Source organism: Saimiri boliviensis, chromosome 6, assembly GCF_048565385.1.
Source record: "Saimiri boliviensis isolate mSaiBol1 chromosome 6, mSaiBol1.pri, whole genome shotgun sequence".
NCBI classification, from domain to species: Eukaryota; Metazoa; Chordata; class Mammalia; order Primates; family Cebidae; genus Saimiri; species Saimiri boliviensis.
In genome coordinates, this window is record NC_133454.1 from 114,538,427 (window position 1) to 114,558,387 (window position 19,961).

Genomic DNA, 19,961 nt, shown 5'->3' on the forward strand with positions numbered 1-19,961 from the left:
TGATTAAGAAAAGCTAAATTTATATTAAATTATCATAAAGTCCTAAAATACTGAACATAGTGGTTAAATAACTCCAGAAAGTCCAATCTCTCCAGTGAGTAACGTTAAAACCATGACACATGAACATGGGAGGATCACTTCCATTAGTTTAGGACAGAGAGATTTTGCTTTTTACAGAGTAATCAGTGCTCAAATAGATATTTCCTCAAATATGTCCTTTCTACATTCTGAACAGCCCAAGTGCAACAAGATCCTTCCCCGTTTCCGATCGCGAGAATGCCACTTTTCTACCTGCTCTTCCTCTCCAGACATAAGTCTAAAGACCCAAAGTGCTCCTTCCTTTACTGCTTTGTCAAGTGTGAAATGTTCCCATTTCCTCCCAGAGATGGCACCTCACCTTTCCAACTTTGTGCACTGGTGAACCCTTGGTGGCCTGGCCTGTCTCTAATGTGGGGAGGCCCAGACCTGGGGCTGACACTACCGGGAGCAAGGCTAAGGGCTTGGTATCTCTCTCTAGCAGTCTTAGAACTGACCAGAAAAGATTTGATCTTGTCCTTTTTCACCCACGTTTGGTAACTGATTTCTCAGTACCAATAACCACAGAAGAAGTTTCAACTCAGAAAGAAGTTTCCCCTAGAAATTCTCCCCTGCATTCACAGCCCGTTGTTCTCTCCTGCCACTTCTAATTCCTAAGGAGAAGAGGTCTGGGTCTGCCACAGGCTAACAGGGTCTCATCAGTGATTCTACCTTTCTACTCCTTGCCCACCTCTTTGCACCTTTATTTATTTAGCCCTCCCCACCACAGGACTTTGGAGATTGCTGGTGCCACAAGGCTTGGTCAGAAAAAGCAAATTAGGCAAAAAACAAATGAAAAAAACAAACAAACAAAACAAAAACCATGAAGAACAGCTAGGGAGATGTTTTAGGGCAAAAGTAAGTCTCAATTTCCCTGATACTAGGCTGAGACACGTGCCCTTTGTGTGAGTGAGCATGAATCCAGTGATGGCATCCCACATGGAAACTAAGCCCCTTAGCTGAGGAGAGAGCTGGAAGAGGAACATCACCACCCCATAGCCACAGGCTCACTGTCCACTAACTTAGATCCCTGAGCACTTGCGGCAGAACACAGGAAGTTCAACAGGAAGTCTAACCTTATGGATACTTCTCTTTAGGTGCTGGGTGTCCCGAGTCTCCAACCTGATTGTTCTTTCTGATCATTTATGACAACTTCTGGTTTTTCTTTGAAAGCTTATTTCTGAGTCTTTTCCCCAGAATCCCAGGGAATGAGGGAGAGAGGGTTCAGGTGGTATACCATGTTTGCTCTAGGCAGAGCTTCTTAGACATTTCAGAGACTCAGCCCCCGAGGCCTAACACTCACTCAAGCTACTGGCTCACAACCTGGTTACTTTGAGCAAAGACTTAGGAAAGGTACTGGCCAGTGGTGGCACCAGGAGGGAATTCATATCAGCCAGTAGCCTCATGATAGGAGCCCCAGTTATCTGAAGGTAGAAACAGCTCCAGGCATTCTAGCAGGAAGAAGAACAGCTTCAGCCACCCCCATCTTGCCAGTATCTGCTGCTGAAAAGGCAGTGACTCTTAGGGCAAGAATGTCCACTGCCAGCAATGGACCGGAAACTACCCCCAAAAGCTTTTTTGTGTTGTCAACACACTTGAGGCTGGAGGTTTCCTAGATGCCCATACCTGCTGGGCGGACTCTCCCTTCTCTCAGCCTCTGTCCTTCATCCCTCTTTACCCACACCCCCTTGTCTCAGCCCCTGATGGGCAAGTTCTCTCAGAGAAGCAGTCATGCTGGCTGTGACGGTGCAGAGCACAGTCCTGGCTCATCAGCTGCATCAGCACTGAGAAGCAGGCACTGAGGGTACCAGGGGAAAGAGAGGTGGAGCTCTACGCTCGTGAGGAATCATGAATAAGCAGTTTCAGGGGGCCCAGGACGGAGTACAAGATGTGAAGTTCATGGTAAAATCCAGGTCTAAATTCTCGAGATGCGCCATCATTTCTTGTGCACAGGTAGTTATGGACTCAGGTGGTAAACAGCTCCCATGAGGGCTTAGGAGCAGTTATGGGGTGGGAGGAGGAGGATGAACACACAGGAAGGGGACCTCTGGTGTAAGCGAGCACAAGGACTAGACGTCCATAAAGGAGAAGAAACAGGCAGGCAGGGAAGAGAACGCGGGCATTTAGACCTGGCTCTCTGAGGAGAGCTTGCGTTCGTGTTTCCAGCCCGTGTCTGGCAGAGAGCCTCGTCTTTCTGGAGTGGCTGTGGTGTGGACGCTGCTACACTCAGACTGCTCTTCCTGTAACAGCTGCTCCGTCTCTGTGTCATCCAGGGAGCCAGAGCTGGCCTGGATGGACACTGTGTCTGTCTTCATGCATACGTGATCCCGGAGGAGGCCCCCCCGTGAGCTTCGCAGTTGCTTGAGGTCATCCCACTCAGCATCATCCCCCGAAAGGAGGCAGATCCCTTCTACGATCTTGATCTTCTCCTTGGTGTAGTTATGGTCAGGCCCTACCTAGGGTGGAGAGTGGGCAGACATGGTCAGTCAGTTGGCTTTCTACAAAGGATGCCATGGTCAACTGAAAAAGGAAGTGGATGGGGTAAGAGTAGGAGTGAAATGCAAAAAATCCCACAGACAAATGGGGAAATGTGATTAGGGCAAATATATGAGGCCTAGCCTAAGAGGGGAGGGGCAGCTACGATGATTATTACCATTATCATATGGGGAGGAGGGAAAACCATGGCTGTCAGTCCTGCAGCAGCCACTCACTGGCTTCATCACCTTGGGCAAATGATTTCACATCTCTAAAACTCAGCATCTGAAACTCTGCTGTGTAAAGTAACAGTATCCACACCTCACAACCAACTGCTGCCAGGTGAAATGAAGTGACACATGGAATGCAGTTATCAGAGTGTTGACACGAGATGCACTATAATGTGTTAGCTTTGTTATGTTGGCACTATGGTTTATTCATGGGACATCATGCTGATATAAATCATCAAAAGCAATTGGCAAGAGCAATTAAATGTGTATTTATTCAGGACTTTAAGCTACTTCAGGTTATTACTTTGTTCTCAATTATCTCTTTTTTCTAATTTTGTTAAGGAGAAAACTTGAGAGATAAGATGGGAGACTCTAGAAAATCCTCTTATCTGGCCAGCCGTGGTGGCTTATGGCTGTAATCCCAGCACTTTGGGAGACCAAGGTGGGCAGATCACTTGAGGTCAGGAGTTCAAGACTAGCCCGGCCAACATGGTAAAACCACGTCTCTACTAAAAATACAAAAATTAGCCAGACATGGTGGTAGGTGCCTGTAATCCCAGCTACTCAGGAGGCTGAGGTAGGAGAATCCCTTGAACCTCAGAGGCTGAGGTTGTAGTGAGCCTGGATCACACCTGGATCACAAGACTGCACTCTACCCTGGGTGACACTGAGATTCCATCTCAAAAAAAAAAAAAAAAAAAAAAAAAAAAAGAAGCAGGAGGAAAGAAAAAGGAAACCTCTTATCTGTGTCCTAATGTCAGTCTAGTGGGGTCCTGTAACCTATAACCTTTTTTGGAGGTTACTCTGGCTCTCCTGCCATGAGTCCTGGGACCATTCTAAAGCAAAACTTGGGACTTTTCCAGGCATAGCCTGGAGTTCTGCTCAGGCCTCTCCCTTTATGGCTTCCTCAAAGAGCAGCCTCACTCCTGGCTTCTGGGGTATACCAACCGACATGCCACCACTGCCAGAAGAAAATGGATCATCGCTTGGGTTCTGTCCCTGGGATAGTATTCCTGCCAAGAGTTCTGCAACTACGGCTCTATTTTTGTAACAACTCAATTCCACAGATATTTACTGAGACCCTATGTTAAGAAGGAGACTGTTCTAGGTGCTTTGATGATTATACAATATGAAATATGGTCCCTGCCCTCTGAGAGTGACAGCTCCCTCAACCATGCAGAGAGGGACATAGCACACAAGCACACACAGAGATGTCCATTCACCCAGCATATTCCCCAAGATGAAGTTAGTATAAAATGCAGGCCACTCAGTGTCTTAATCACAGAGACACACTGGGTAAGTTAGGGAGAGGTGGGGGACATGGCACTTGCAATTTGGGGAACACCACTCCCTCTACAAACACACAGCAACAGGTACCTGAAATCAAGAGGAAATCAGAAGAGAAAAGGTGAAAGACTATCAGAGGGGTAAAAGAGCTGCTGAGGAAGAAACACACAACAGAAGAAAGAGGTCACACCATTTTTTTTTTTTTTTTTTTTTTTTGAGACGGAGTTTTGCTCTTGTTACCCAGGCTGGAGTGCAATGGCGCAATCTCGGTTCACCGCAACCTCCGCCTCCTGGGTTCAGGCAATTCTCCTGCCTCAGCCTCCTGAGTAGCTGGGATTACAGGCACGCACCACCATGCCCAGCTGATTTTTTATATTTTTAGTAGAGACGGAGTTTCACCATGTTGACCAGGGTGGTCTCGATCTCTTGACCTTGTGATCCACCTGCCTCGGCCTCCCAACGTGCTGGGATTACAGGCATGAGCCACCGCGCCCGGCCTGAGGTCACACCATTTTAATTGCTATCCTGTGGCCTTCACTGCGGTTCCTTTTTGGAGCATCAGATGCTCTAGGAACCCAAGTATCTTTGAGTCTTTCTCTCAAAGATATTCATTGAGGACTCTACCATTTCTAGAACTACAAGCCATTCCTGCACGTTCTGTTTTGACTGCAGTGGAAGCTTTTTAAAAAAATGTTTAACAAAAATTTTTGGGCCAGGCATAGGGGCTCATGCCTGTAATCCAAGCACTTTGGAGGCCAGGGTGGGCGGATCACCTGAGGTCGGGAGTTCAAGACCAGGCCTGACCAACATGGTGATACCCCATCTTTGAAAAAAAAAAAAAAAAACTAAAAAAATGAAAAAAAAATTTTTTTTTTCAAACACTAACTTGAACCAGAAGTAGTGGAAGCTTTTAAAATATGAGAATTCATGGATCCAGACTTTTATGTGAAATGTATTCATTACACATGAGAGCCCTGCAGGTATGAGAGCAGGTTCTGACTGTGCTAGATAGGCCAAAGAAGAAGACCAGTTAGGATCTTCTTAAGGAATAACTTCCGATGAAGAGTTACAGGATTTTAGAAAAAAAAACAAGGCTTATATTGGATTAGGAAAATCTGAAATCCCAGCTATAGTTCCTTTGTGGAAATGGGACTTTCTTTTTTTTTTTTTTTGGAGATGGGGTCTCACTCTGTTACCCAGGCTGGGGGATAGTGGCATGATCACAGCTCACTCTAGCCTCCAACTCCCGAGCTCAAGCGATCCTCCCACCTCAGCCTCCTGTGTAGCTGGGACTCCAGGCACAAGCCACCACACCCAGCTAATTGAAATGGGACTATTTTTCATGCCTTAACATTAAGCAAATAATTTTCCATTGAAGTGACAAGTTAAAAAAAGCAGGTAAACCTTTAGAATTCTAGAGAAATTTCTGTGATAAGAGGAAGAATAGTGAAAAACAAGCCATTCCCAACCATAGGTGCTACCAGCTTGGACCGGAGGCTAACAAATGGGTGAGTCCAGGAGCTCTTGGGTTTTTTGGGTGTTGTCTAGGAGAGCTCCCTTGTTTCAGAAGTGCAAAGCCGTTAGCAGGGGAATGACAGTTCCTGGAGGGAAAGAACCTATGAGCTTGGAAACATCTCCTGGCAGGGCAACTGCTTTTAGATCTAAATCTTCTGAGATCTGCCTTCTAACCTGGCTCTCACTAAGGTCCCTCAAGCTAATCCTTCAGAGATTCTAGAACTTCCCAGAAACCCAAATTACATTCAGTTCTTCTGTTCACTATAACTTCCAGAATGGTAGATGGGATTACTCAGCAGCCCTTACTGACTTAATGAGGCACTTGGAGCATAATCCCTCCCCCCACCCCCCCAAAAAGACCCTTGAATATAAATTTCAATTTTTACCTCTTTCTTATAGCACAACTGGTTGTACATGGCTGGTTTGGGGATTGCTTCAATCTTCACTTCCTGTGTGGATGTTCGGTAGGAGGGGTTGCTATAGGTGAGGTTCCCCATTCCAGGATCAGTGAACTTAGATTTTTTGTGTCTTTAGGAGGAAAGGTGATGAGAAATTAGTTCAGATCTTTAAGGAGTTAATACCTGGGAAAATTGTAACCTGGGTCTGGTAGGCCGCCTCTAAGATGATCCCAGTGAGTCTCACTTCTTGGTATCCATGCCCTTAAGAATCCCCTCCCCTTAAGTGTGGACTGGTCTGGTGACTTACTTCTAATGAAAAGATTATGCAGATGTGTTGGCTGCTAGATTAGGTTGCCAAGAAACTGGTTCTGGTTTTGAGTTGCCCTCCTTCATTCTCTCTTGCTGTTGTTCTGGGAGAAGCAACCTGCCATTTTATAAGTTGTCCCATGGAAAGGCCCACCAGGAAGGGAACTGAGGAGGAAGGCCTCCAGCCAACAGCCTGTGAAGAGCTGAATCCTGTGAATCCTGCTAACAAGTATGTGAGCGAGTGCGGAAGGGGATCCTTCCCCAGTAAAACCTTGAGATGAGACTGCAACCCCACCTGACATCTGGATTGCAGTCTGTGGGAGACCTTGAGGTAGAGGCATCTAGATAAGCTACATCCAGATTTCTGACCTACAGAAACTGAGAAATAATGGTTATCATTTTGAGTCACTAAGTTTTAGGGTAATTTCTTATGTGGCAATAGAGAACTAATGCACTGAGCTTTAGGGTCAGACAGATCTGTTTCAATTCCACCTGTGTGATTTATTAGCTGGGACCTTGATAGATATAATCTAAAGTTTCTGGCTGGGTGTGATGGTTCACACCTATAATCTCAGCACTTAGAGAGGCTGAGGTGGGCAGATCACATAAGGCCAGGAGTTCAAGACCAGCCTGACCAACATGGAGAAACCCTATCTCTACTAAAAATACAAAAAAAAAAAAAAAAAAGAAAGAAAAAAAGAAAAAAAAAGCTTGGTGTGGTGGTGTGTGCCTGTAGTTCCAGCTACGTGGGAGGATGAGGCACAAGAATTGCTTGAATCCAGGAGGCAGAGGTTGCTGAGAGCCGAGATAGCACCACTGCACTCCAGCCTGGGCGACAGTGAGACTCTATCTCAAAAAAATAAAGATGAAAATAAAAAAATAAACTTTCTGAGCCTCAGATCCTCATCTGTAAAGTGAGGAGTAATGACACCTGTGTTACGAGGTTGTCATGACATTGACATATATCCATTAATGGTAACTGTTATGATGATGATGATGATGATGATGATGATGAACAACAGCAGCAAACTATAAACTACGTTTAAAGCATTTGGGGGAAAATATAAAGAAGAAGGGACACGAAAAGATTCTAGATAACACATTCTGCCTTTCCAAAATGAATGCTACTGATCAATAAAGTACCAACCAATATTGTAGTAAAGGACTGTGTTTGTATGAGGGAAAAATCACTTCCAATTTCAATGGTTTGAGGTAGGGAGTACTGGGAAGGTAAAAATTTTAGAGTCAGTCTTAGCTTTGCCTCTCACTCTATGACCTTGGGTAATATCCCCTGTGTCCTCAGCATCCTAGTCTATAAAGAAAATCTGAGGCTGGGCGTGGTGGCTCACGCCTGTAATCCCAGCACTTTGGAAGGCTGAGGCGGGTGGATCATGAGGTCAGGAGTTCGAGACCAGCCTGACCAACATGGTAAAACTCCACCTCTACTAAAAATACAAAAATTAGCTGGGCTTGGTGGTGTGTGCCTGTAATCCCAGTAATCAGGAGGCTGAGGCAGGAGAATCGCTTGAACCTGGGAGGCAGACGTGGCAGTGAACCAACATCATGCCACTGCACTCCAGCCTGGGCAATGGAACAAGACTCTGTCTCAAAAATAAATAAATAAAAGAAAAGAAAAAGAAAATCTGAAGGGTTGTTGTATTCATTCAATAAGGAAAATGCTTAGGTTGTGACTGGGGAAGAGGAATTATTTAGGTTTCCACCCTTTCCTTCTGCTACCCTGACCAGGCACCCAACTTTGCAATAAAGCTAGTCAGAGCTTGATTCAGTGAACCGCAGAGCTTTGGGAGATCCCAGACATGCTCATGAAGACTAATGAGCATGTGGCCCCTGCAGCAAGACTGAAGTTACCTGTACAGCATCAAAGCTGCAATCACCACCAAAATCAGCAGAATACTGAGGAGTCCACCGATGGCATAGCTGACATGAAGTCCTTCCCCTAGGAAGAATACAGAAACACTAGGCAGGAGCCACTGACAACCTTCTAGCTGGTGCTGGTGTGAGCAATGGGAAGATGAAGGGTTTCTTTTGTGGGTGTTGGATCCAACACCATCTGGTGATGGCTAGGGGCCTCCTTTTCAGAGAGGTGAATGGCAGGTGCAGGGAGGAGGCTGAGAAGGAATCTATCACTCGGCCAGCATCTCTGATCCCATTTCTACCACTTCCTAGATATCTGACAAAGGCAAGATGCTTAACTAGTAAGCCTACATTTTCTCTTTAGTTAAATGTAAAGAATAAATTGCTCATAGGACTGGAGATTGCATGAGAGTATGTATATAAACATGTACACACACATATGTGTGACATATATATGGTTTATCACATGCCTGAAATATGGAAAGCATACCATAAGCTGTCACTGTAAGTGGTGAGAGCTATTATGATTATTATTTCTATGGATTTTAGTTTAAAAAGAGTTAATTGGCCAGGTGGCCCATGCCTGTAATCCTAGCACTCTGGGAGGCTGAGGTGGGTGGACCACGAGGTCAGGAGATCAAGGCCATCCTGGCCAACATGGTGAAACCCTGTCTCTGCTAAAAATACAAAAACATTAGCTGGGCGTGGTGGTGCACGCCTGTAGTCCCAGCTCCTTGGGAGGCTGAGGCAAGAGAATTGCTTGAACCCAGGAGGCAGAGATTGTAGTGAGCCGAGATTGTGCCACTGCCTTACAGCCTGGGCGACTGTGCGAGGCTCTGTCTCAAAAAAAAAAAAAAAAAGAGTTACTCAACTCCAAAGAGTCCCAACGAAGGTTAAGAAAGATGTCAGTGGAGACTTAGATTCATTGTATCTTCTTTTCCATAACAGAGAGGCACTCAGGGCTTACCTGGAGCAGCAGGTACAGCCTCATTGGAACGTGCACAGAGGCCCAGCCTGGAATCCCTTTCAGAGCATCTGTGGGGCACAGAAAACCGAATGTGAAGCCCACTCATACTCACTGAAGATCACACCTTCCTCCAGGAAAGGGGGAAAGGCCTGTAAGCGGGGGCTTTCAGGTATGAGAATGCACCAGATGGAAGATATGAGAAGCATGGAGAGGGCAACAGCAGGAAATGGAGAGAAATCAGTGCAAGGCACTGTTTTCAAGCTGTTATACCATATTTAAATGTGTTATGAAATATGTACCTTTTTCGGATCACCTCTGGGAAAAAAACAAACAAAAATATATATATATATACCTTTAAAAATGAGAAGCAGGTTTGGAGTGAGTTGGAAGTCTGCAGAAAGAATACTAAGGACATCAATGTTAGGCCTTCTTGAACTACCAGGATGAGTCAGAAGAAGCTGCTAGTCAAACCAGTCTGATGGGGTAAAAATTATCACAAGAGCAAAATATCACAAGGTCAAAAAATTGTTTTTCTTCTCTTCATTCTTTCACAAGGGAATATGCAAGACACCCAGAGGGAATGCTCAGATAACTAACTTGAAATGCTCAGAAGGTGACTTGCTTATGGTACATTATGAGCAGGCAATTAAAGGCATCTCCTAAACAATCAGAGAAAAGCTATTTGCAAGAGCATATAGAACCAAGATGCACCGAATTTTCAAATAGAACTCTGACAATAAGAAAATGTCCAAGCAGGGGTCAAAAGTTTTCTTTCTTTTTTTTTTTTTGGAGACAGAGTCTTGCTTTGTCACCCAGGCTAGAGTGCAATGGAGCAGTCTTGGCTCACTGCAACCTCTGCTTCCTGGGTTCAAGCAATTCTCCTGCCTCAGCCTCCCGAGTAACTGGGATTACAGGCGCCCGCCACCATGCCTGACTAATTTTTGTATTTTTAGTAGAGACAGGGTTTCACCATGTTGGTCAGGCTGGTCCCAAAACTCCTGACCTCGTGATCCATCCACCTCAGCCTCCCAAAGTGCTGGGATTACAGGCGTGAGCCACTGCACCTGGTCTGAGTCAGAAGTTTTCTAAATAAACCTAAAGAAAATCAGAGAGTAATAATGACTGATAGTACTTAAAAGTTAGTGAGGCCGGGCGCAGTGGCTCACACCTGTAATCCCACCACTTTGGGAGGCCGAGGCGGGCAAATTATGAGGTCAGGAGTTCGAGACCAACCTGACCAACATGGAGAAACTCCGTCTCTACTAAGGTTACAAATGTTAGCCGAGCATGGTGGTGGGCATCTATGATACCAGCTACTCAGGATGCTGAGGCAGGAGAATAGCTTGTACCCAGGAGGTAGAAGTTACAGTGAGCCAAGATCACACCACTGCACTCCAGCCTGGGCAACAAAGCGAGACTTGGTCTCAAAAAAAAAAAAAAAAAAAAAAAATAGCATTTCACACACATTTGCCGTTGGTTATCTTTTCAGTTTCATTTCTCAAATCAGGATGCATTTTATAATGGATAGCACCTTTAATTTAATGAAATAAGATACTTCATACTTGATTTGAGAATTGTTCATGGTTATAACTACTTATTTAATAATGGTATTGGTGTGTGTGGGGGATGCATGTGTCATTACAAGCTAAAGCCATCATATCTCTGGGGAAGCCTACCTTTATGTTCCAAGTCATAAAGCCACAGCCCAGAGACTACTCTTAGACAAGACAATGATGTGAGAGCAAATGTCACAGAGAGAGAAAGAAGGAAGAATGCCATGTGGGAGGGTCCTCCTAAGTGATTTCTGTTTCAAGTTGTTCTTAAAGCTTTTTGCCCTCAGAGCTAAAAAGGGAATCACCTGCAACAATCTACAAGTCTGAATATCATCTTCTGTCCCAAATAGCAGGGACTGGTAGCTCATGACATAATCTACCTCCGAACTGCCTTATTAAGATGGGACTATGAGCTACTGGTCATGGGTTGGTGATTTGAATCAAAGGGCCCATAATCTTATATTGAACCTATTTACCTTCCTTCCAGCTCCTCCAGAGACGTGCGGGTCCGGGTGGTTGAGGAATGCAAGGTGGTAGGTAGTATGCTGGGTAGCACCCGGCTCTTTTCGCTCATGCTAGTGGCCCTAGGAGCTGGTGGTACCAGGCCAGGCACTAGACAAAAAAGAGGATTGGAGTGGGCTACTGGACCTACAAACCTCTATGTACGGCCCAAGGGTAGCAGCTGGAGAACTTGACAAAACAATCTTTTAGCTGCCCTAGTCCCAGGCACCTTTATTAGTGGCCCTTAATACTATAAATAAAAAGGAATTGGATTCAATATTAATAGCTCTGGATGGGACAGCTGGCCCACCAAAGTCAGGAAGAGAGAGTGATGTACAGGCCACTGATTATCCCACAGCAGGGACCTGGGAATCAAGAGACCTGAATTCTGTTCTAGCAAATGCCAGAGGGCAAACTCAGGTTTGAGCAATTCCCAAAACCCAAGCAGACTGCTACTGGTCACTCTACTAATAAAACCTTCTTTATGGGGATCCCACCCAGAAGGACAGATCAGACCAGGACTGGAGGCTGCTGACCCTCAGCCCTTCCAGGGGCTCTGCTGAGTGGCTCCAGCCCATTCAGTCCAACTCACCAAGGGAGCAGGGCCGGCTATCAGGTTCATCAGGACAAGCACATACGAAGTCCGAGGCTCTGGCGAAGCAGAGGTGGGTGCAGCCACCATTGTTCACGCCACAGGCATTGGTCCCTGGAGGCAAAGTAGATGGGTGTCTTATCTAGGACAGAATCAGGTCTCCCAGTTTAACGCTTCTCAAATACAGAGGAAATCCAGGATTTCCCTACTCCCAGGGACAGGGGAGCAGGAAGGATATAACCACAAGGGAGTAAAAAGGTCTAAGAGTTTAAAATGTGAACCAAGAAGCTCTCTTGTGGGCCTGTCTTGATCTCGAACAGTCCTTGGAGTGACCAACCAATCCCACAGATGGTAAGGAAGTGGGGTCAGTAGCCGGGAGCCCACCTGTCTGCCGCTGAGGGGAAACCACGATGATATCCATGAGGCCTTCCACATTCGCCAGCACTGTCTCCTTGTTCCGGCCTGAGTATTTGTCTACACGCTGGATTGACTTTGTCTGCCAGTCTGTCCAGTAGATCCACCTGTCTTGCTACTCAGCAGGGGAACCCAAAAAAGAGTAAATATTATTCAGCAAGCAGCCTCCTTCCTGTACAGCTTCTGTGCCTCAGCATGTGCCACTGCCTCTGGTGAAATGTCCTCTTCATCTCTTCCTCATCAAGTCTACTTCTGTGCGTCACTAGACATGACATTGCCAAGGAAATCTCCCCAAATCCATAGAGACGTCACCATTCTCTCCTCTATACAGTTGTACACCTTGTAGTCACTCGCACAAGTTCTTTTTTTTTTTTTTTTTTTTTTTTTGAGACGGAGTTTCGCTCTTGTTACCCAGGCTGGAGTGCAATGGCGCCATCTCAGCTCACCGCAATCTCCGCCTCCTGGGCTCAGGCAATTCTCCTGCCTCAGCCTCCTGAGTAGCTGGGATTACAGGCACGCGCCACCATGCCCAGCTAATTTTTTGTATTTTTAGTAGAGACGGGGTTTCACCATGTTGACTGGGATGGTCTCAATCTCTTGACCTCGTGATCCACCCGCCTTGGCCTCCCAAAGTGCTGGGATTACAGACTTGAGCCACCGCGCCCGGCCACAAGTTCATTTTTACATTCAAGCAATTTGTTTATAGGCCTGTCAGTCCTACCAGATTACGTTCAAGGACAAGAATGTGTTCTATTCATCTCTGAATTTCTAGCACCTAACAGTCTTCATTCAGTTGACTGAATGGCTCCCTATCTAGCAAATAGGAGTAAATTTGAAGGTTCTTCTAGGTTCCTGTTCCTCTGGGCCTTTTACTCAGAGCACTGCCCCAAATCCTCTGCTTACTTCTGTGGGCAGCTTTCTTCTAATGTAACGATGGTGAAATTCCCAACCAAAAGTGTTCCCATCCCCACCCAAGGGCATATATCAGAAACTCTGGGGAAACCTGTAGATTGAAAAAACTATATGCAGTATTATCCTGTAGCTTTACATTTAGAGTATGAAAAAAAAGCCTATCATTAAGTAAAACCAGATAAAATCTTCTTAGCTAGTAGGACATAATACAGAATACAGACAGGGTGGATAATATTTGGCAAAAAGGGTCAAATTTGTTTCTCTTTGTTTTGGTTCCTTTCTTCTTTCCTTTCTCTCTTGTCTCTTTCTCTCTCTGAGTCTCTCCTCTCTGAGACAGCATCATGCTCTGTTGCCCAAGTTGGAGCACAGTGGTACAAATGCAGCTCACTACAGCTCGACATCTTGGCTCAAGCGATCCTCCTGCCTCAGCCTTCTGAATAGCTGAGACTACAGGTGTGTACCACCATACCTGGATAATTTTTAAAAATTTTTGTAGAGACAGGGTCTTGCCATGTTGCCCAGGCTGGTTTCAAACTCCTGGGCTCAAGCGATACTCTGGCCTCAGCCTCCCAAAAGTGGTGGGATTACAGGCATAAGCCACTGCACCTGGCCAAGATTTTTAGCCAAGAGTTTTAAATGACTGAGAATTCCTGTTCTGGCCTCAGGCTTGGTAGATCTTCTTTTCCTTGCCCAAATCATTTTTTGTGTTAGAACCCTCAAAAATGATAGCAAATAATAATCAAAATGGGTAGTGATAACATGCATGTGGTGCTTACTATGTGCCGGGCACTATGTTAATGCTTTGTGTGTATTTCAGGAGGATACTATTATTAGGCTGATTTATTTTGTAGGTAACTGAAGCTAAGAGAGGTTCAGTCACTTCAGTTTAAAGTTACACAGTTATTTAATAATATAGATAGAACTTGAACCCAGGTACCTGGCACATTGATGGTATTAAATACTTACCAACTGGCTAGATGCCTTAAAACTCTGGCTTTTAGTCACTCCACCCTGTTGCCATTAAGTCAGCTGCCTAAGCCCAGATGCTAGGACCACGGCGTTAGAATTAACTGGGGAACTTGTCAAAATGTATTTTGCTGTGCCCAGCCCTCATGAAGCAGCTTCTAGAGTCCCTATAGTCAGGGCCTAGGAACCTGCATTTTAACAAGTGCCACATCTGATTCTGTAGGCCACTCTTTGAGAGCCACCCTTTGAATACTAGAACATGGGAATGGTAGGATAGCAGTAGCAGGGTACTCAGTGGCCCTACCAACCTACCACGGCTTCAGGGCACAGGAAAAATCCCTACAATGAGCTTCCATAGCACACCTGTTCAGTAGCAGCTACAGCTGAGGCTACTGACTTAGAATCCCAAAGAAACATCCCAGTCAAGGAGGTTTAGTTACCTCTCTCCTGAGCCAGTACCTGTGTGAGGGCAAAGGGGTGGGACACATGGCTGACCAAGACCTGCCGCAGTTTCCCATTGAGGTCAGCACTCTCGATCCGGTCCAGATGCGCATCTACCCAGTAGATCCTGCAGAGAAGACGAGAAGGGTAGCTGCTCCAATCGCTTGCCAGGGAGCCCAGCTCTTCCCCCTAAGAACCTATCTGTCCCCCCCTGAGCTGAACTGGCAGGTGCTATGAGAACTCAAGAAGCATCCTTGATGGGGGGTCATAGTGAGTCCCAAAGCAGAAGAGGAGAGCTGGTGGTTCATGAGTGGGGAGGCCAGGGCTGCTCTGGGGAGGGGTAGAAAGTCTAGTGACCTCAGAGGAACCACACCCAGCCTCATCTTCAGGAACTTGATTGCTCTTTGACTCCTACCCAAGTCCAAATTCTTACAAATGGTCTTTAACAAGAGAGCTCAGTTGGCTGGGCATGGTGGCTCATGCCTGTAATCCCAGCACTTTGGGAGGCTGAGGTGGGCGGATCACTTGAGGTCAGGAGTTCGAGACCAGCCTGGCCAACATGGTGAAACCCTGTCTCTGCTAAAAATACAAAAATTACCCAGGCATGGTAACACATGCCTGTAATCCCAGCTACTCAGGAGGCTGCAGCACAAGAATTGCTTGGACCTACGAGGCAGAGGTTGCAGTGAACCGAGATGGTGCCACTGCACTCCAGCCTGGGCAACAGAGTGAAACTCCATCCGCTCCCCCACCCCTAAAAAAAGGAAGTAAGCTCAGTCTACGTGGACCTCATTGAGGTCAAAAGAAAGCATTCTATCATCTTTCCAGCAGCCTTGGATTCCCTTCCCCTTCTTCTGGGCCAAAAGGGGGCACAGACTGCTTCAGAACTCCTTTCCCTCCGCCCTCAGCATTTCTTGTCTAGACAAGGAGCTGTATATTCTGGAGCCTGGGTCAGGCATGGTGGCTCATGCCTGAAATCCCAGCACTTTGGGAAGCCAAGGCAGTGGGATTGTTGGAGTCCAGGAATTCGAGACCAGCCTGGGCAACATAGCAACACGCTGTCTTTACAAAAAATTTAAAAATTAAAAAAAAAAAAAAAAAATTAGCTGGGCATGCTGGTGTGTGCCTATAGTCCCAGCTACTTGAGAGGCTGAGGTAAGAGGATCGCTTTAGCCAGGAAGGTTCAGGCTGCAGAGAGCTGCGACTGCACCACTGAACTCCAGCCTGGGCAAAAGAGCAAGATGCTCTCTCAACAGCAACAAAGTTCCAGAGCCTGAAGGGATCAAGATTTGTTATATTATAACAAATATAAGAATTAGCCCTAGCCGGGCGTGGTGGCTCAAGCCTGTAATCCCAGCACTTTGGGAGGCCGAGGCGGGTGGATCACAAGGTCAAGAGATCGAGACCACCCTGGTCAACATGGTGAAACCCCGTCTCTACTAAAAATACAAAAAAGTAGCTGGGCATGGTGGCGCGTGCCTGTAATCCCAGCTACTCAGGAGGCTGAGGCAGGAGAATTGCCTGAACCCAGGAGGCGGAGGTTGCAGTGAGCCGAGATGGCGCCATTGCACTCCAGCCTGGGTAACAAGAGCAAAACTCCGTCTCAAAAAAAAAAAAAAAAAAGAATCAGCCCTTAAATGAGTAGGGGTGTGGGACCTGTGGTTCAGCCGGAAGACATGCTCTGCCAAAGGCACTCAAATTAGGAACATGTAAACCAGCCAAACAAAACCCACCTAAGGGCTGAGAGCTGGATTTAGCAATCCCTGCTCTAAGAATACATTCCCTCATCCTTCTCAATGCTTCCTCTTCCTGACATTCCAAGGAGCTTTCTATCTTTTCATTTTTCCCACTTTAATCTCAACCATGCTCTCCTCTGCCCACCCAATTTCCAGGAGGTTATTTGGTGCGGGACTCCCACCTGCGAGTATCATAGTCCAGGGTAAGGCCATTGGGCCAACCCAGGTCTGTGTTGATGAGGACCTTCCGTTCAGAACCATCCAGGTTTGCCCGTTCAATCTTGGCAATGTGGCCCCAGTCTGTCCAGAAGAGGTACCTGAGACACAACAGTGCTGTCATCATCAAAGCATGGGAAGACAGCACCCAGAGGCTGAGAGAACACAGAGGACCCACTAACACCATCTTTTCCACCCGCCCTTCTTCCCTGGATCTCTCTTCTGCTGGCCATAAACTTACCCCTTCCTGGGGAAAACAGCAATGGCCCGGGGCTCATCCAGGCTGTTGTTGATCAGCACTTTGCGGCAGGAGCCATCCAGCCTGGATGCCTCAATGGTGTTGCGACCTGTGTCTGTCCAGTACAGGTTCCTGGCCACCCAGTCCACTGCCAGCCCATCAGTGGTCTTCAGCCCACGCCCGATCACTGTCTCCATGTTGCTGCCGTTCAGGTCTGCTCGCCTTAGGGAGAGCCCAGTGTTGGATGAGCAACCAGACTGACCCAGAATAGAGTGGAACTCCTTTAACCCATGTTCCCATAACTGGACCCCCACTGACTGTAAGCGCCACAGGAATGGAGATCAAGTATCTATGAGTACATTCCTCAGCACCCAGCATGACAGATGCTCAATAAAATAATTGCAGAATGAACGAACCAGTTCTTAGGAGGACAGAGTATTTCCGGCTAACAGGAAATAATGGCGGCTGCCAGGGGATGCCTTGCTAGAAGACAGGTGTATCATCCATCCCCACATGTTTTTGGGAAGAGACAAGGACTGCTAGGTAGTGATTATAAGAAACACAGATTTGTCAAAACCTACCTGAGCATTTTTTAAAAATTAAAAACAAATTTAAATACAAATAGATACGAGGTTTCACTATGCTGCCTGGGCCGGTCTTGAACTCCTGGGCTCAAGCAATTCTCCCACCTTGGCCTCCCAAAGTGCTGGGATTACAGTCATGAGCCACCATGCCTGGCCCTATCTGGGCACTCTGGCAGAGGCCCTACAGCAGGAGGGAACTCTACTTCAGAATGGGGAGCATGTCACTGGCACCTAGGGAACTTCCCTAAACTGCACATGCCCACCTGTCCCCAGCTTGAGACTCTAATACATTCCTTGGGGAGAGCAAAGGGGAATGTTCCCTGTTGCTCCTTGTGAGAAAATCTGCCATGGTAAACCACTCTTGCTGGTGGCAGGGCATCATATTCCTAAGCTGTGTTAGGGCCGAAAATTTAAAGAATAAAAAAAAAATAAAATAAAAATAAAAAACAACAGCTTTGTAAACCACCATTAAGCCTAGGCATTTGGGCGTGACTTCGTTACTGCAATACAGATCCTGGTTCCGTGGCCTACTCATCAGTAAGTCCTAGGGGACAATTGTAGGTCTGAAAGGCTCTAGGTCCCCACCCTGACTTTACTTGTGTTGCTGTTGTTGTTGTTTGTTTTATATACTAGACTTCTGTGTAATCTCTAAACAAACCAACGTTTGAAATTCTGCTCTAAATGATAACACTGCAAAGTGAGCAAGTCGGGATTAGAACTCACTATCCAAAGTGCCAAATCACTCGTCCACTTAGCGGTCAGAACATAACCTCACTCATGAGCGATCAGAGCAAGTCTGTGTCCTCGGGAGGTTTCAGTGTCGCTCATACCTGATAACATCCAGGAACACATCTGTGTAATAGACCTTTCCGTCCACGCTGTCATAGTCTAGGGAGATGACATTGTTGAGCTCAGGAACAGGGACATGCACATCTGTGTTGTCACTGGTGTCCAGTGAGATACGCCGGATGGAGCCACGGCTGGAGAAGAGCAGGTAGGTCTCAGGAGAGGGATCACAGGTCTTCCCATCTCCCTTCAGCTGGATGCCAGTAGGGCAGGCACAGGAGAAGCCAGAAGGCCGAGGCAAGCACAGGTGGGAGCAGCCACCATTCCTCGAGCCACACTTGTTAAAACCTGGTGATGAGAAGCACAGGTGTTCACACCTATCCTGGAACATCATCTGAATCTTACAAAGGTCCCAGTTGCTTGTAGCTGACTCTTTGCTGTTCTAAGTGATGGGATTCAGTGCCTGGCAGGGTGAGGTAGAAGGAGGGTCTGCAGGAGGATCTCCAGGAGTCCTTTGAAGGTGACAGCATCATGTAGCTGTAGCACCAGCCATACCCAGAGAGAACACAGCCCAATCTTGGAAGGGAGTTTAGGCAGGTCACTGTCTTTCTGGCTTTAAACAAGTTCTGTGCTCTGGATAGATCTCTGATGTTGAGATGACCCCAGAAAGCCAGAAGCTCTGACTCAACAGCCCCAGGGTCCTTCTCACCTAGTGGTTGTGTCCGGTCCACAGCCTGGATGTCCATGAGGCCTGGCAGGTTGGACCTCACAAGGATGACATTGCTGCCGGTACCCTTGTCAGCACGGTGGATGCTCCTGGTCTGCCAGTCAGTCCAGTAGATGTAGGAGTCGAGCAGGGTGAGTCCATATGGGTGCTGCACCGGTGATACCAACGTATGCCGACTGGCACCATTCAGATCAGCAGCCTCGATTCGCTGCAGAGGAAGGAGAGGGTTGGGAGTGGTGATCAGCAGACTGAGAGCTCTCTGCAGAGATCCTAGGTGGGCCTTTCTCATCTTCCCAGGCATCTGGGAAGCTGCAGGGGCACGGCTCTCACCTCGGTGTGTGCATCGGCCCACAGCAGTTGGGAGCTGGCCTTGTCCACGGTCAGTCCATTGGGCCATCCTAGGTTGTTGTTGATGAGCACCATGCGGTCTGAGCCATCCATTCCAGACCGCTCTAACTTGGCATTCTCCCCCCAGTCTGTCCAGTACATAAACCTGAGTGAGGAAGAATAAAAGCTCTATTAGCTAGTTATTCCAGCAGCTACCATATACCATGAGTACTTAACACTATGTCAGATACACTTGAGTACTTACACTATGTCAGGAAAAATTTTTGCTTGACAAAATACTAAACACTTCACGTGCATTATCTCACTTGATCCTCATAAGGGCCACAAGGTATGTATTCTCCCTACCACCTCCATTTTATGAAATAGGTAAGGAAGCCAACAATCAGAAAGCTTAAATACTGGACCCAAATGATATAGCTAATACGTGATGAAAACATTTCAATCCTGGTATTCTGATTCCAAGGCTCATGCTTTTAACTTCTCCACTGTACTGTCATCCTGCAAGAAGTCACAAGGGAGTGGAAGAGCCCCAGGGAGGTCACGTTGTTCCTGTGATGCAAGCTTCCTCTCCATCGCCCACCTGCACCCCATCATAACCCGAGCTGAGCTGCCCCCTCCACTACTCTCACCCCATCTCATGGTACAGTACGATGGCCCGGGGACTGTCAAGGTTCTGCCACACCAACACTTTCCGCATGGACCCGTCCAGGTTGCCCACTTCAATCCGGTTTGTTCCCGTGTCTGTCCAGTACACTTTCCGGCCAATGGCATCCACCGCGAGCCCATCTGTGGTCTGTAGCCCTGTGGGAAGTCAAAAGA

General features: G+C 46.8%; 1 protein-coding gene across 2 annotated transcripts in view; it reads right to left on the reverse strand.

Moving 5' to 3' along the window:
• LRP4 (LDL receptor related protein 4) overlaps window positions 1-19,961 on the reverse strand; it is a 65,896-nt gene continuing 45,935 nt past the window's right edge. Inside the window, exons 25-39 of one of the 2 annotated variants that reach the window (XM_074401392.1) lie at window positions 19,772-19,943; window positions 19,125-19,287; window positions 18,777-19,002; window positions 18,112-18,415; window positions 16,701-16,919; window positions 16,426-16,560; window positions 14,526-14,634; window positions 12,159-12,303; window positions 11,775-11,888; window positions 11,158-11,293; window positions 9,129-9,196; window positions 8,156-8,243; window positions 5,969-6,110; window positions 4,158-4,219; window positions 2,444-2,531 (exon numbers count right to left, since the gene is read on the reverse strand). In XM_074401392.1, coding sequence (XP_074257493.1) covers window positions 4,175-4,219; window positions 5,969-6,110; window positions 8,156-8,243; window positions 9,129-9,196; window positions 11,158-11,293; window positions 11,775-11,888; window positions 12,159-12,303; window positions 14,526-14,634; window positions 16,426-16,560; window positions 16,701-16,919; window positions 18,112-18,415; window positions 18,777-19,002; window positions 19,125-19,287; window positions 19,772-19,943 — 2,066 coding nt within the window. In that variant the 3' untranslated portion in view covers window positions 2,444-2,531; window positions 4,158-4,174. Of the gene's footprint in view, window positions 2,532-4,157; window positions 4,220-5,968; window positions 6,111-8,155; window positions 8,244-9,128; window positions 9,197-11,157; window positions 11,294-11,774; window positions 11,889-12,158; window positions 12,304-14,525; window positions 14,635-16,425; window positions 16,561-16,700; window positions 16,920-18,111; window positions 18,416-18,776; window positions 19,003-19,124; window positions 19,288-19,771; window positions 19,944-19,961 lie in introns of both variants that reach the window. The other variant, XM_010337411.3, reaches the window with a different exon arrangement.